We start from the raw sequence: 14,653 nt of genomic DNA, 5'->3' as shown, positions 1-14,653 counted from the left end.
CCAAGCCCCTGGGAGGTAACCTGTAAATCCTGCCTGAGTGATTGGAGCATTACCTATGACAAATTCCTGAGTCCCCACCTGACAGCTGATACTGTCAAGATTACCCGGGGAGGGGCTGGCTGTGTCAGAAAAACCAAAATCCAACCATGAACTCAGGGGGTTAAGACTGGGCCATGTAAAGTGACTTTGGTGGGCTGGGGGCTAAAGATGGAGACCAGGTGCCAAGATGAAAACTCAACTGGTTACAACGTTATGAAAGTTTGGTGAAGACTGGACACTGAGGTCCAGGCTAGCGATCTGGATATGCTCTGTGTATTGTTTCGTGACAAGGCCAAGAGGGTACAGTGTCCCCAAAGGACACAGATACTCTGGGACCCTCCAGGTCCCAGGTTCTACCCCATGTGTCCCTTCCATTGACTGATTCTAATTTGTACCCTTCTGCTATAATAAAACAAATTTTAAGTTAGTGCTTTCCTTAGTGCTCTGAGTCATTCTAGAGAATTCTTGAAGTTAAAGGTTACTTTGGAAACCCCCAAACTTGCAACTGGTGTGAGAGGTGAGAGTGGATATGGCAGTCCTGTGCTCTTAATCCTGGGTAGGGCTGACTCCAAGCGTAATTCTATAGTAAAGGCCAATGGTGACTATTTCATTTGTCCAACAACTTACTGTTTTGAGAGAAAAGTGAAGCACTGTTCACAAGATCTTGGAAAAAAAATAGACTTGCAAGTGAATATATGAATGAATGAATGAATAAGTGAATAAAAACCTTTCTCTTTTAAATAATTAACAAACACTTTTATTCTTAGTCTCCATATCCTAATCCTTCTAAAGGCCCCAAACTCCAGCATCAAAATTAAAAAAAAAAAAAAAAAAAAAAAAAAAAAAGAGTGGGGCATGGCGGCACACTCCTGAAACCCCAGCTACCTGGGAGGCAGAGGCAGGAGGATTGTGAGTTCCAGGAGGACAGCCTCAGCAACTTATCGAGACTCAGTGTCAAAATAAAAAATAAATAGAACTAAAAGGGGTAGGGATGCAGATCAGAGGTAGAATGCTCCTGTTTAATCCTCAGTACAACAAAACACCACGCTTCAGTAACAAAAGTCTTTAAACAGCCTTGAGAGAAAAGATGTCCACCTTTGTGTTCACATTACTCTCTAGGGTTGGAGGCCAAGGGCCACAGGGACAGGAGTCAACGCCAATGGAAAAGACTTAGCCCTCCCATCGGGGGCCCACTGAGACATCAGGTTCTCCAAGATACATCCCTGCTGGTCAAGCCCGTGTACCCCCTTTCCCCTGGGCTCACGTGTATCTGGAAGCCATAGTTCCTCTGGACTGGATATTCTGTGACGTCATAACATGTGGACAAGTCAATTTCCCCATCCAAGTCAGCTGCCTGCAGAGAGAAATGAGGGGGTCTTAAAGAGATTTTGGAGGAGCCAATGTCTTGATGAGCACCTTCCCTTGTACTAAGTCTTTAATGGGAATAGACCTTGACTACATCTCCCCACCACTGTAGGAACCAGGTCCCTCCCCAGGAGCATCCCTACTACCATGTTCTTGGGTATCTGGCTAAAGACATTCCATGCCTGCCGGAAGGCCTGAATGTGTTGGCTAGGACTCTTTTAAAAACAAAGAGTTTTTGTGTATGTGCAGATTATCTACTTATGATATTTACATTAAAAATTAAAGCTGAACATTTTAAACTGTTTATTTAAAAATAAAAACAAACTCCTTTCATTTTAAAATTAAAAATATGATTAGAAGTCAATGATAAAAGTGGCACTGTTTTGAATTTCTGCCATCTCTTCTGTGTCTGGCTTCAGAGAGGATGGGTGGGTTCTTTCTGCATTCAGTCTGTTCAGTGTATTGTTTTGGTTGAAGTTCATTAAGACAAAGTGGTCTCAGAGTTGGAAAAGGATGGATTTTAACAGTCTTTCCAGCTAACTATGGACTCTTTTGACAAGCAGGAGTTTCTCAAAAGTAAACTGTGAAATCTGCAATCCCATCAGTGAGTTTTCTGTGTTGTTATATTAAGTGCACAGTTCATCCTGCCCTTTGGCTATGTCTTTTGACAGGCATGATGCTGTAACAGGTGTCACTTGGAAAACATTAGGTTGTACATAGCTTTCAAACGTCCACATAGTTCATTATGTGGGATCAAAATGTCACATTTGTTACATCATCACCAATTTCATCTGAGAAGTCCTCAAGGAAAAGGGAAGCCGTCAAGTTCATGATATAATAGGAATTTTTGGAAGTTCTAACTTTTACCTTTTTCTTTTATCATTTTTTCTTTACTTTTTTGAGATGGAGTCTACATTGCCCAGACTGGCTTCTGACTTCCGGGTTTAAGTGTTCCTCCTGCCTCAGCCTCCCCAGTAGACCTACAAACTATACCATTATGCCCAGCCTAATATTCCTTTTTTAAAAAAATTTATTTGTTCTCTTTATATTAATTTTTTCTTAAAAGCTCAAATTGTACTACTGGCAATGAACTGTCAGTTGTTTTCCTTGAAAGAACAGGTTCTTTTATTATTATTTACTAGTACTATTATTAGTATTGGTATTGGGGAGTAAACCCAGGGGTTCTCTACCATTGAACTACATCCCCAGCGCCTTTTGTTTTTTGAGACAGGATATCATTAAGATATACAGGCTTGCCTGTAACTTGTGATGCTTCTGCCTCAGCTTCCTGAGTAGCTGGGGATTACAGGTGTGCACTGTCACACCTGGTAGGAATAGGTTCTTGATTTAAAAAAAGTCTACCTAACTCACAAACTGAATGACCAGTTTGTCAGCTCTTTCTTCAAATAATAATGGTGTTGCGCAAAGACATGGCTAGTTCAGCTCACAACTCAACAGCCCAAGCGTGTTCCATAAGACAGCCTGTGGCTGTGGTTGATGTTGAATTCCCACTTAAATCACAGAATACAAAAAAGACAGGCATTCAAAGGTTGAGGCTTAATAAAATTACTAACCTTTACTGCCCAATTAAGACTTGGCTTTTTTTTAAAATATTTTTTATTAGTTGTTGATAGACCTTTATTTATTTATTTATTTATTTATATGTGGTGCTGAGAATTGAACCCAGTGACTCAAGACATGCTAGGCAAGCGCTCTGCCACTGAACAAGACTTGGTTTGTAACACCATGACTGTTGGCAGTGTGAACACAGTGACTGCTGCAGCCTGTGCCAAGGTGCTGGGGTCTCACCTACCACTGCTTCTGTACCTCAATGCAGACATCAACACCACAAAAAACATTTGACCATCACATTATAAACATTTGACTATCACAGCTCTCCTGAAAGGAACTCAGGGTCTGCAGACCACTCTTGAAATCACAGAACGCTGATTTTGGACACAGCAGAGCCTGTTGCCCACAACACTTTGCACCTACATCCTACTGGCAACATCTTCCCCCTTCAAGTCCACGCAGACCAATTCAGAATATTTAAATATGAAGAACACTGTTTAATGATGGATATTCAGGTTCTTTCCCACTTTTTACTACAAAGGTCTGAGAATGGCTAACTTGAGGCTGAGATCTTTTTCTAGATGTATGGGTACAACTGAAGGATTCTGAGTAGAATTAGCAGCGAAAATTAAGCACACAGACTTTCTAGATTATTCAAAAGGGGGTGTTTTTGGGGGATAGGTGAAGAAAAGAGTCTGTCCCAGTTGGTCTTCAGTCATGGTCTTGGGACTGTTAAGGTCCCAACCGAATTCTCCCACCATATGCCATCCTTATCCAAAAGACAGGACAAGATTTAGTTCAATTCCTCCAACGACTCAATTCACCACAAATCTCTTTGTAGAAACAATCAGATTGCTCATCCTGAGTATTCAAATTTCAGTGTTCTTCAAAGAACAGAAACACGGGAGTGACCAAAGCCCACTGTGCCAAGGTACCTGAACAGGGTCTCGGGAAAGCCTGCTGTCATAGGCAGGAAGAGTCATGAGCTGTTAAAGCTGGTCTGGCTGCTCCCACCAGACGAAGACCAGGACACCCAAGATGGCAGCAGGAACACTCTTTCCCAGACAGACAGGGACATCAGCCCACGAGAAAGCAACAGCAGCGAGAGCCTCAAGCTCCAAGATGCCACCTGCGCCCTCAGGTTTCTCCCAGAGGAGCAGAGCCAGTCACTCACCTCCTCAGCTACGGAATCCCTGTAGTACCTCAGGCTCTGATCTGCCAGGACAAACCAGTGTTTCTTCCACTGACAGGAAAGAAAGAAACAACAAAATTCAACTACCACTCCAGGGTGCCCTAGAGCCAGTGTCCAGGAGTACCTTCCAGAACACAGGGTAAGCAAAGGGCAGCCTCAACCCCCGACATGGCACGTGGCACACAGACTGCTCAGACGCAGGCAGCCATGCGCTCATCAACCTCAGGGAGGCTTGCTAAGCTGTGGCTCCTCTGTGAAAAGGCAGCGGACAGTGGGGTGGCCTTAGCTGGGGGTTCTCTGTGATCCACAGTGGTACAGCTGGTGACCAAGTGCTTTGGAGGCCTCCGTCCCCCCCTCCAGAGTCTGCAGACCATCACAATGGAAAGGTGGCTGTGAAATGGCACCAAGAGCCATGGCCATCTGACTGGCTCCCCAGATGGGCATGTCCCACCTGCACCAGCAGAAGTGGTACCAAGTCTTCACTGTGAGCAGCAAGGAGGGGACCTTGAGTCTTCAGGCAAGGCCAAAGGGATCCGATATGGAGGGGAGAGAGGATGTCTTGGCAGAGGGGAAGCCGGGATGGGCCAGGGTTAGGGTCTCCTGGGTGTAGACCCTGCAGAATCCTCTTCACGCCTCCTCAGGCGGCCAGGACTTTTAGCCTCAGAGCCTGGTCAGGCCCAGCTGCAAACAGCTCTACCTGCTTGGATTTGGCAGCAGGAATGGACTACATTTGCTCCCACCAGGGCCTGATGGTGTCATTGCAACGGAGCTGATTTCTTGCACACAGGGTCTTGCCATCCTAGGTGACCCTCTTTGGCTGCTCTGTACAATAACACATGTCAGCCCCACTGCCACAGGCCTTCTCTGTCCCTGGGCCCCTAGGTGGTGGGGGCGGACGCTATAGAACGTCCTCAGGCCTAAGGCCCAGAGACACTGCAGGCAGCCAGCAGAGTCAAGTGGTGCCTCCCCAGGGTCCCTGCCACCATGACCACGGGATCTGTGCACCTGCACTGTGAGCAGGTGGGGGTCCTGGCTAGTCCTGCTCCATGAGTGAGTGTGCCCATGGTAGGGAGATGGAGCTAGGGCTCACAGATCCCACCAGGGACAAGGTCAGCAAGAATTCACACCTGCTTCAGTCCTCAAGGTCACAGGAGCTCCACCAACTCACCTGGCTGTCCTCGTACTGCTTGGTCAGCCAGCCTTTCTTGAAATTCAGCAGGTCAGGCTGGGAAAGGAAGAGAAAGAGACAGCTCAGAGGAAAGCCTCATGGTGTGCAGTTGTGGACAAGCGTGGCTGATGGGACTGATAATTTTGTCCAGACGAAGTGGCACCAGGAAAAGGGGTTTCTCCACCTGCCAGATGAGCCTGTGTGCCTTTCCCTGCCCTTCCTGGATGCTGCCCAAGGGCACGTGAGTCCATGAGGAAGGAGATACCAGGTAGAGAGCGGGCATGGCCTCATTTGCCCTGGAAAGCAGCAGCATTGGCTGCCCAGCTGCCCCAAGATGCCTACCCTGGCCTGCGTGGGTCCTGTTACAAGGCCTGTCTGGAGCAGAGAGCAGACCCAGTAGAGTGTTGGATTTCATGAAGGAGAAGGTCTGTAAGGACAGTTGAAAGGAGAATTCAGGGGCTCTTGCCAAAGCTGCAGGAAAAGCAAAGTCACAGAAGCCTGGGGGCACAGACCACAGCTGGTGTTGAGGAAAGAGGCAGTAGCAGCCCTTCCAGGCCCTCAAGTCACTCCTCCATCAGGAGAAGTTCAGTCTCCATTGCCCATAAGATGCAGGACAGCAGACAAGAAGGCCCAGCAGCCCTTTTCACCTATGATGTTCAGGCATGTGTGGGTCTGAGAGGCAGCCTCACAGGGCCGTGTCAGAACACCTGCACCTTGCCTGGCCAAGGCCCTCACCCATCACTCTGTGCTCCTGTGAGGCAGGTCCCCACGCAGACACCAGCCACCCCTTCTCTGTTTTTCCTGCTGTCCTGATCAGAACTGGCTTTGATGTCTCAGTATTCCCCCGGCAGGGAGGGAGTTGCAAAAGATGAGAAGTAGCAGGGTAACAACCAGGTGTGTTCCAGGAGACCTGCTGCATCACACAGACACAGCGGTGGACGGCTGCCTGGACCACTCTGGCCAGGAGGCACGTTCCTTGGTGGAGCCCTCTAATTCCCGCTTTAAGCCAGACTCCCTTCCTTTAGGGTTGTCTGAGGTATCCAATAAATAATGACATTGAGAAATTAGGACACTGATCCCAGATGACCATTATGCAGGGGAAGACCCTCTTGGGTACACATGGTTGTTCTGCACAAGACCTGGGATGAAAGGTTTCTCTCTTCCCCTCTGATTGTCCTGCCTGTTGTGAATCTCTAAGTAATAAAGACTCTTATTATTATTATTATTATTATTATTATTTTGGAGACAGGGTCTTGTCATGTTGCTGAGGTGGTCTTTAAACTTGTGATCCTCCTGAGTCAGCCTCCCTAGTAACTGAGGTGACAGGCATGTGCCACCACGCCCAGCTTATAAAGACTCCCAAACTTTGCTTTGGTGGTGTCACTGCAGCTGCGCCTGCCCTGGAGGGAAGGTGCTGGTGGATCCCTGCTGATCTCTTCTGTCTGGGCCTCAGGAGCCTGGAGAGGGTGCAGAAGGGTCAGGCCAGCTGCCGACGTAGCCCATGACCCGAGCTTTGACCGCTCCTGTTGAGCCACCACTGCTGTAGATCTAAGCTCCACGGAAGGACCCGGGCAAGGCCTGCTTTCCCCCATGGCACAAACTCAAGAACAGGACAAGTCTCAACAAGTCACGGCTCCTGCCTCCACAGCACCACAAAAGTGAACACCCAGAAGCAGAAGAGCAGAAGGTCTCTGATGCAGTCCTGACTTCCTAAACCAAGATTCCCTGCCAAGGCCAAGGTGGCCTCCTCTGCAGAGACTGCCACGCGGAGCTCAGGATGCCACACAGTCCCTGATTCTGCTGGGCCCAGGATGGGGAAGAAACAGGACTTGCTTCCAGTGGGCCGTGAGTTGGCAGGTAGGGGCACTCACAGACATGAGGGCTGTGCACAGAGGGACATCTGGCATGAACTCAAGGACACAAACAGACAGCGGCCCAGAGTGGCCAGAAGCAGGAGCAGCAGCGGCAGCAGCAGGTCTCCAGAGAACTTGGCACACAGTCCGGGCTCACCGTCATGGAGGACTCCGTGGACCTCCTGTCCAGTGACTTGGCTCTTCGGTGTGGAGACAGGGGGGAAGCTGAGGTGTCCGATAGAGGCGCTGTGGGGATTTCACTGGTGAAGTCCTATGGCAGAGAGTAGCCGCCAGTCAGTGCAGCCCAGGGCAGCTTGGCTGGGCACAGGGGCAGTAAGCTGGGTCATCCATCCTTCCTTGAGAGGGACACTGTTCTAGCCCCACCCCATCCTCCAGCTTCTCAGAGCACAGAAGGAAGACCAGGTTCTGTGGCAGTGGACAGCAGCTGGGCAGTGGGCACCTCACAAACAAGAGTCGCCAGGGAGGAAGAAGAGCTCAGACACAGCAAGCTATAGAAGAGGTGGGCAGGCAGGTGTGCCTGGGAACAGGAGGACCGCAGAGGATGATCCACCTTTTGATGGAGCAAAGAGGGGAGTGGCTGCTACTCAAGACGGAAAGAGAAGGAAGGAAGAAAGGCACCATGTTCAGCCTTGTTGCTGGGCTGCCTCAGGGAGGAAGAGAACATTCTAGTTGCTGCCTGTGGTATAAAACTCGTTTGAGCACCATCTCGGGGAGATGAAGTTCTGGAACGCAGATGCAGAAGACAGGCTGGCCCTCAAGAGGCTCACTAATGGAGGGGAGATCAGGGAGTAGAGGCCAGCAGAAGCACATCTCCAGCGCTAGGGGAACGTGGAATGTGTGGGATCATGTGTGCCCAAACCCTGAGCTGCCCCGCCAGCCCCACGGGGGCCTCGGCACCCCTGCCCTCGGAGCTCACCCGCTTCCTGGGGAATGCCCTCTTCTCGCTGCGGCCCTGGCGAGTGTCGCTCGATGGAGAGGGCACTGCCGAGGCATTGGTCTCCATGTGCTCTGCCTTCTCAATGTCTAAGGCCTCAAATTTCTCAATCACCTGGGATCTCCTGCAAGAGAGGGTAGGAGGCTGCTGAAGAAGAGAATCTCCCACATCCCCGAGGCGGCGCTGGCCTTGGGTCGAGGAGGAGCCCCTGGAGCTGGCTTCCCACACTCGGCTCACTCCACAAGGCCTGTGCCCACTTTCCCTAAGCCTCCCCCATCAGGCAGGTGGCACAAGCTTCACACAGCACCAACCCAACCAGCTTCCAGGCACAAGCTTGGTCAACCCAAGCTCTTTTGGTGCCCCCTCTACATGGGCAAGAGCAGATCAGGGCTGGGAACTCCCCTGCCAGTCCTGCGCCTGCCCGACCCTGGAGGCCCTACAGGCTCTCTTGTGTTGACCCACGTGGCCTTCACACAGCTTGGCACCCAACAGCTTCTCCTGAGCCACAAACACCATCAAAAGGCAACCACCACCTCAGAGGGACTCCAAGCTCAAGGCGTCCCTCCACAATCATGACGCAGATCCCACCCCAGGGTGCCCAAAATTCAGCAAGAAAGAGGCTCATGAATTAACATTGTTTCTGCCAACAGTTAAAAGGAATCAAAAACCAAACTAAAACAAAACAAAGCAGGTTGATTTCATGTGAGAGGGCCGGCGGCCTCGTCAGGTGGTCTGTGCCGGAGACGGAGCTGAGATGGGAGCGAAGCGGGTGGAGGAGGCGCGAACGCCACAGCGACACAGCAGAGGGCGGAGAGGACAAGACCTGAAAGAAAACAAGGCTGGAGAATGAATAAACAGAAAAGAACTGTCTTCAAAATCAAATAATGGCAAACCAAAATCACCCACAGAATCAAAGAAGCAAAACCCAAGATGATCACTGCAGAGGAGGACCCCAATCGTCCCTCAGTCAGGAGTCCAGGCAGGGTCAGGCAGAGAGGCTGGCAAGTGGCGGGCTGTGCTCAGTCCTGCATTCTGGGGCTGACCCCTGGGCCTAGGGTTGGACTGGACCTGTCAGGAGAATAGCCCCTCCTCCCTCGACCTCTGCAAGGTCTGCCCTCCCGGTGACACCTCAGGCCCCCAGCCATGTCCCAGGCAAGCATGAAAGCTGAGGAGAAGGTGCTTCTTCTTGGACTTGGACTACATCTGGACTACACTTGGACCACACCTGACTCTGCCGACTCCCAGGGAGGCTCAGTGTGAATCTGTCTTGGAGGTCCCTACTCAAGGGAGGCAGAGCACCCAGGCTAGGCTCCGAGGGCACGTGGGTGCCACTTCCCTGGTCTTGCTTCTGCACAGTGCCTCTTCAGGAAGGGGGCTCATGTCAGGCCAGCTGGCCACACCAGCAAAGGGTGTGACACTGACCGGGAGCAGGCAAGGAGGCAAGTGTGAGGGAGGGAAGCTAAGGAGGCTGCTGGGGCCACGGGCACAAGAGAAGGCTTGGGTAGTGAGGGCAAGGCACCCAGCATGGCTGAACTGCAGCGGGGCGATCTGGCCCCGACAGGCCTGGGTGCTGCCATGGGACCTGACGTGGAGGCTCCCCAGGAAAGCAGTAGGGCTGTGTTGAGACCTGAAGCGCATGCAAGTCACATGCTGTGGGGCTCCAGGGCTCCAGGGCTCCAAGTCAGAGTGGAAAACAGGAAAGGCACTTGCTACAGCCACTCCATCTGAGGGAAAGCACTGCAAGGCCAGGCTCAGCACCCTCTGCCCTGGTTCACCGTGTCGGTGGGAAGTTACTAACACAGCACCCATGAAGCACTGCAGGCGTCAGCAACACCTCACACAGGTAGCACAGAGAACAGGCACCTGCCCTCAGAGTGCCAGGGTTCCCGGGGCATGACCCCTACATGGCAAGGGTCTGGGAGTCAGACTGCGCAGCAGGACTGGCTGGGTTATCTGTCACCAGCAGCCCCCTAAGGACCGTGGCTTCCCCACACTCAGCAGTCAGAGGCAATCCCTGTTCCAGAAACATCTGCACAGGCTCTGGAAGTCTGAAAAACAAACATGTCGAAGCCCAAAGCCCATCATGCTCACACAGACTGCTGGCTCATTGGTTTGGCTGAGGCTTATCAAGAAACTGCCCCACGGCTGCAGGGCAGGCCTGTCCTGGCTGCCACTGTGCGCAGCTGTGTCTGATTTCCTGCCACTCTGGACATTGCTGTAACCTACCAGAGGACAGGATCCAGTTCAGCAGAGGGTGGCCTACTTGGGATCCAGTGAGTGGGCCTCAGAGAGCAGCAGCAGCCCGTCAGAGGTCATTAGGGTCAGTGAGAAAGGGTCAGTTGCAGGGTTAGTATGTAAAGGCAGGAAGTCCCCGAGTGCTAACACCAGCTGAAACGCTTCTCCATGGTGGCAAAGAGCATGCAAGAGCAAAGCCCCCCAAACCACATCTTTCCAAGGCCAGTGGATGAGAATGAGTTCAAAATGAGTCTCTCTGAGAAGCAGCCAAGCCAAGCAGGTGTGCAGAATGTTAATTCTGTGGTCTGGCACTGACTCAGGCCCTGGCTGATCCTGCTCCAGAACCACCATGACACACAGTCTGCCTGCCAGCCAGCATAAAGCCCTCCTGCCCACGCTGCCAGCCTCCTGGGTCACCAACAAGCCCCTTCGTTTCTATGTTTACTTAACTGCTTAAGACACCCTGGGCTCCAACAATGGGTTACACCATGGGAGCAGGGACTTCCCACTATGGGCCCCTCAGCTATTTGCTACAGGAGGTCACCCTATCACTGAACCCTGGTTTTCAGTTTTTGCACCTGTAGGCTGGGGATGGTAGCAGCAGGCATCTTGTCAAGCTGTCAATGAAATATGATAGCAGCCCAGTACACAGGGTGCCTGGAAGGGACCTGGGAGGCACCTGGCTCCCTCGGCTTTACTGCTCTCCCTAGACGGTGCACCTACTTTCCCCTGTTTCAAGACCAGTAACTCTGGGCAGAGTCAGACAGCCCCTTATCCTGGAGACTGACCACAGGCCCTTTTATCTGGGACATTTAGATGAGTGGGTGGACCGTGGCTTCACTGTGGGTTAAGAAAAGGGATGAGAGATAGAAATACGTCTTCTGAGCTGTCCCTCAAGGGAGCCTCAAGGATCCCATGCCAACATTCTGTGTCCCTAACAGCAACTCCAAATCAGCTTAGGCTGTGCCCAGGGCCGGAGGGACACCGTGGACATTTCTAGAATTAAATCTATTTTCTAGAGAGTAAATTTCTTCGAAAACCAAATGAAAACTATAGTTTTTCTTCCCTGACAAACGTACAAATCTACTCCTAAATTGTTTTGGGGTAGGCTGGGGTTGTGGCTTAGCAGTAGACACTCGCCTAGCATGTGCAAGGCCCTGGGTTTGATCCCTAACACCATATAAAAATAAATAAATAAAAAACAAAGATATTGTGTCCAACTACAACTAAAAAATAAATATTGTTTAAAAATTTGTTTTGAGGTAAGGGCCAACGACCTCCAGAGTCTATCCCCACAGGTGAGGCGTCCTGTTATTCCTCAAAGAGGAATAGAGGCAAATATTTATAGAGGCAGGTGGAAGACCCTCTGAAGGACATGTGGGGACTCTGTCCAGGCCTCCAGTGACATCTTCTGGTTCTCAGGAAACTCAGGCCAGTGGAACAGGGGGAGAGTGGGCAAAAGCCATCCTCTTTTCAGCACCAAGTTCTGCATCTACAGTGTTAGCCCAGCTGCCCACAGCCCATCTCTCCCCAGGAAGCTGGGACTCCGGTCGGCCTCCCCAGTTCAGCCAAGGCCAAAGGGCAAAGGGCAACAGTGATACCATCAGGCACTGAGTGGGTTTGCAGGCCACCATGGCTTCCCTGTAGCTTGCAGGGAGCATGTCCCCAAGGGAGAGGCACTGGGTTGCCCTCACCTTCCTGGGCACAGCTGTTTGCCCCGGCACCTTCTCATTGTGCTCTGCCCACATGGGCCTGCCAGAGTGAAGAGGGTCTGTCCCCACCTATGGCCAGGGTCACCTGATAGAACAGAGTGAGCCAAGAAGAATAAGATCCAGCCCAATGAGATTCAGGCAGTCGAGAATCCACCAGGGATCCAAGAGATCCTGGTCCACAGCAGCCAAGGCACTCAGAAATCCTGGTGGCTGCAGGGAGCCTGGCTCTGGGGCCGGAAGCCAGGGCCCAGAGGGAAAGGTGCTCCTGCTTTTAAAAGAACACTGTTTTCCCAGGGCAGCTCAAAGAGTGTGAGAGTGTGAGTGAGTGTCCACACACACGGGAACCCCCTCGTCCCCGCCTTACCTCCGCTCGTTGCCAAACAGACGGGCCACCTCTTCCCTGCCAGGACTCCGGGCCCGAGTTCTACGTTCCAGTCGCCTCCTCTCCACCTGGAAGGCTTCTCGGTGGCTGATCCTGATGGCCTTGGGGACGTCGGCCAGGGCAGCATACTGCCTGCTGGCTCTGAAGGCAAAGGCGCTCCCCAGCGTCTCTGTCTCCCGTCCCCCAGTGCTGCTGGCGTCCACGTGAGCAGGCTGCGGTCTGGCCTCGTCCAGGGAGTTGAGGGAGAGGCTGCAGATCATGCGGCTGGGGGCCCGAGGACCTGGGGAGGGAAGGGGACGACCAAGTCCCTGGGAGGGCGGTTCAGGGCAACTGTACCTGTTGGGGGTGCTGGGGCTGGGGGGCGAGAGTGGCGGGGGCAGCTGCTGCTCCTCGGCCTTCAGGTCCTGTTTGGTCTTCTCCAGGGAGAAGTAGCCACTCTCCACCCGCACTTTGCGGCCACAGTCCATGCGGTCACTACTCATGCTGCTCTCCTCTGTAAGAGAGGGGGAGAGGGTAGCACACTCAGTCTGCTGCTTCCAGAGCCCACACAGGACCCAACAGGGGCCACCTCTCCATCTTTCAACTCCAGTGTCCATCACTCAAGGGCAGAGCTGGGAGGTGGGAATGAAAGACTCACTGCCATCTTCCCCTCCACTGGCTCCTCTTGCCCAGACTGGCTGCAGGGAGAGCAGGACTCCAGCCCAGGAGGGAAGACGCCCTACCAGATGTTTCTTACTGAACTCTGAGGAGGAAACCAACAGTCTGCCAGCCTTTTGGTCTCTTAGATCTGGGGGCTGGAAGGGGCAGAGGGCTGCACAGAGGTGAATGGAGCAGAAGGCTCTTAGAGGTGGATGGGCACGCGCTACCAAAGAAGAACTCAGACAATCTTTGCCCAGAGTGAGTGAAAATTTTGTCTCAGATTGGATCAGCTGGGCCACCCCAACTATGCACTTGTCCTTAATTGTATGGACAAAATAGGAAGGGACAAAGCCAGACTGTGTCTTGTGGAACTCACTAAGTCCTGAGATGAGAGAGGCAGACACAGAAACTCTGATTCTGCTCAAGCAATCCCAAAGTGTTCAGTGGAAAGGACACAATGATGCCAACTACTTCCTCTCCAGCACCCTAACTATAGCCAGGGGCCCGGACAGGGTAGAGGCAATAGGGGCTGGGCAGCCCTCATCAACACCGCTCATGGTGGGTAGCGGCATGAACACAAGCACACGGTGCAGGGACAGAGGTCTCATCATACACATGGGCATTGCCACAAAACACTTTTGATTCTCCTGATACCCACCCTGGGGCTGAGAGAGCAGGAGCCACCCTCCTCCCTTACAGATGGGACTTAAATTAGAATGGCAAGCCTAAGAAGCCCAGGCCATTGGCTGCCCAGAACCTATGCACAAAGGGAGAGTGAGGTCTGGGGGCCATGACCAATTCCCAGTGTCAGCTCCTATCTGCTGGGACGCAGGCCCATTCTAGCACTGCGAGACAGGGCACCAGGACAGGTGAGCATGAAGGCCAGCTGGTCACTGCTCACCTTCTTTGCCTTCCAGCCCTGGTTCCCGCAGAGAGCTGGCAGCAGGAGGCTGGCTCTGGCTAGGACTCTGAACTGGGCTCAGGCTACTCCCATCGGGCTGGTCCTTGGCCCTCATTTCTTCCTGCCAGAGTGTGGACTTGGTGGTGGGGACTTTTTCTGCACTGGGAATGCTGCTGCTGCTGCTGCTGCTGGTGACGGCCACCTTGGCAGGTCCAGGCTCCTGCAGAAACAGAGGTGTAAGTTGGGGCACAGGTGCACACAGCACAAGCCAGCTCATAGGTCCTGAGTGCCCAGCTACAGGGGACACAGGGTCAGCTACACAGCACCAGGGGCCAGGAAGCTCCAGAAGGGAATGCTGGGAACAGTGGAGACACTCCTTCCAGAGAGCACCATGGCCTTTTCACCTCTGTGGCCCCACAGTTGCCTATTCCAAGTGGCCTGAGGCTCACTTGGCCAATATGTGCAGGAAAGGCCCCAGCTTAATTCCAAAGGTATGTCCCAAACATGTGCAAGTTCTTCCCACCCACACAACCAGAGAGAACTCGGAACAGCAGCCCTAGAATCATGGGTGAAACCATAGGGGCTGGCTCAGAGTTTGCCATTCCTAGGCTCCTGGGTACTTTATTTATTTATTTTTTAA

At 52.2% G+C, this 14,653-nt stretch overlaps 1 protein-coding gene across 5 annotated transcripts in view; it reads right to left on the bottom strand.

The window, feature by feature from the left end:
• The window catches only part of Mprip (myosin phosphatase Rho interacting protein), a 134,083-nt gene that overhangs the window by 30,574 nt on the left and 88,856 nt on the right, over positions 1–14,653 (bottom strand). For 3 of the 5 annotated variants that reach the window (XM_026408721.2, XM_077801173.1, XM_077801175.1), the window contains exons 6-12: positions 14,014–14,233; positions 12,456–12,966; positions 8,127–8,268; positions 7,347–7,460; positions 5,337–5,393; positions 4,151–4,219; positions 1,304–1,393 (exon numbers count right to left, since the gene is read on the bottom strand). In XM_026408721.2, the coding sequence (XP_026264506.2) occupies positions 1,304–1,393; positions 4,151–4,219; positions 5,337–5,393; positions 7,347–7,460; positions 8,127–8,268; positions 12,456–12,966; positions 14,014–14,233 (1,203 nt within the window). The remainder of the gene's footprint in view (positions 1–1,303; positions 1,394–4,150; positions 4,220–5,336; positions 5,394–7,346; positions 7,461–8,126; positions 8,269–12,455; positions 12,967–14,013; positions 14,234–14,653) is intronic. The other 2 variants (XM_026408719.2, XM_026408720.2) reach the window with 1 other exon arrangement.

Source organism: Urocitellus parryii, chromosome 7 (assembly GCF_045843805.1).
Source record: "Urocitellus parryii isolate mUroPar1 chromosome 7, mUroPar1.hap1, whole genome shotgun sequence".
Taxonomy (NCBI): Eukaryota; Metazoa; Chordata; class Mammalia; order Rodentia; family Sciuridae; genus Urocitellus; species Urocitellus parryii.
The sequence above is the reverse complement of the archived record's forward strand: the minus strand, read 5'-3'. Positions and strand labels throughout refer to the sequence as shown.